This window comes from Cherax quadricarinatus, chromosome 6 (genome assembly GCF_038502225.1).
Source record: "Cherax quadricarinatus isolate ZL_2023a chromosome 6, ASM3850222v1, whole genome shotgun sequence".
NCBI classification, from domain to species: domain Eukaryota; kingdom Metazoa; phylum Arthropoda; class Malacostraca; order Decapoda; family Parastacidae; genus Cherax; species Cherax quadricarinatus.
In genome coordinates, this window is record NC_091297.1 from 22,295,514 (window position 1) to 22,296,852 (window position 1,339).

A 1,339-nucleotide genomic window follows, 5' to 3' on the forward strand; every position below is an offset into this window, starting at 1 on the left:
AATACAAATAGGCGAGTCCACATCAGCGAAAAGACGTGGCATGAACTGTAACTCGACCCTTGTAACCACAAACAGACGAGTACATAAGCGCACAAATTGACGAATACACAAGCACACAAATAGGAAAATAAGTATAATTGCATAAAATATCAGAAAAATAGGTAATATTAGAGGTTGTCAAGCAAGGTTATTAAGCAAGTATTAAGTAATGTTTCATATGGAAATATCAAATTATTGGGATTATCAAGAATTTATTTAAAAAAAGGGCATTTACTGCACTTTAGTAATACATAATATAGAGGACCATTTATATTTCACAGCTATAGAGGTGTTTGAGAAATGATTAGATATGGAAGGTCTTGCATCTTATCCATAAAAACCTCCAAGACCGTAGCCACCTCCTCCAAGACCAAGACCTCCGAGACCATAACTGCCTCCTCCATGACCGAAGCCTCCGCCTCCCAAACCATAGCCTCCGCTTCCAAGGCCATAACTGCTGCCGAGACCATAGCCGCCGCCTCCGAAACCATAGCCGCCGCCTCCGAGACCATAGCCGCCGCCTCCGACACCAAGGCCTCCCAGACCGAGGTTGCCGAGACCGAAACCTCCAAGACCGAGGCCGCCAAGACCGAGGCCGCCGAGACCGAAGCCGCCGAGACCAAGGCTTCCAAGGCCAAGTCCTCCGATACCAGGTTTTGCAGCAGGTTTAGGTTTTGCTGCTGCAAATCCCACTAACATGAAAATCATCTGAGTGTAGAAAAGAAGAGTTAAACAAAACATGTTAGATTAAAAATATAAAGTGGAAATAAATATATATATATATATATATATATATATATATATATATATATATATATATATATATATATATATATATATATATATCAATGCACCGTGCCGAAACAAGCGGGAATATACAGAGAAAGATCGCAGTCAGAAGGATTCGATACTGCTACTGAGATATGGGCAAGATTCCCAGGCACCGCTCTTATTTACTCAGCCACAAATCCTGCTGACTGCGATCTTTCTCAGGATATACCCGCTTGTTTCTGCATGGTACATTTATATAAAAATCGCTTGTGAGGTCAGAATATACAGGAGGAGATTGAAATAGCTTGAGGCTCACTGACGTGCCCGGGCTGGGAAAGAAACATGGCTTGTGAACCAGGCTGCCCAGCTTTAGAGGCATTTGTGGCTGAGTGGATAAGAGCGCTGCATGGGAATCTTGCCCGTCTCTCAGTACCAGTATCGAATCCTGCTGACTGCGATCTCTGTATATGTATATATATATATATATATATATATATATATATATATATATATATATATATATATATAT

At 41.0% G+C, this 1,339-nt stretch overlaps 1 protein-coding gene across 2 annotated transcripts in view; it reads right to left on the reverse strand.

Moving 5' to 3' along the window:
* Nucleotides 1-242: 242 nt before the first annotated feature.
* The window catches only part of LOC128693697 (uncharacterized), a 3,928-nt gene continuing 2,831 nt past the window's right edge, over nt 243-1,339 (reverse strand). For both annotated transcript variants that reach the window (XM_053783496.2, XM_053783507.2), the window contains exon 2: nt 243-747. In XM_053783496.2, the coding sequence (XP_053639471.1) occupies nt 367-747 (381 nt within the window). In that variant the 3' untranslated portion in view covers nt 243-366. The remainder of the gene's footprint in view (nt 748-1,339) is intronic.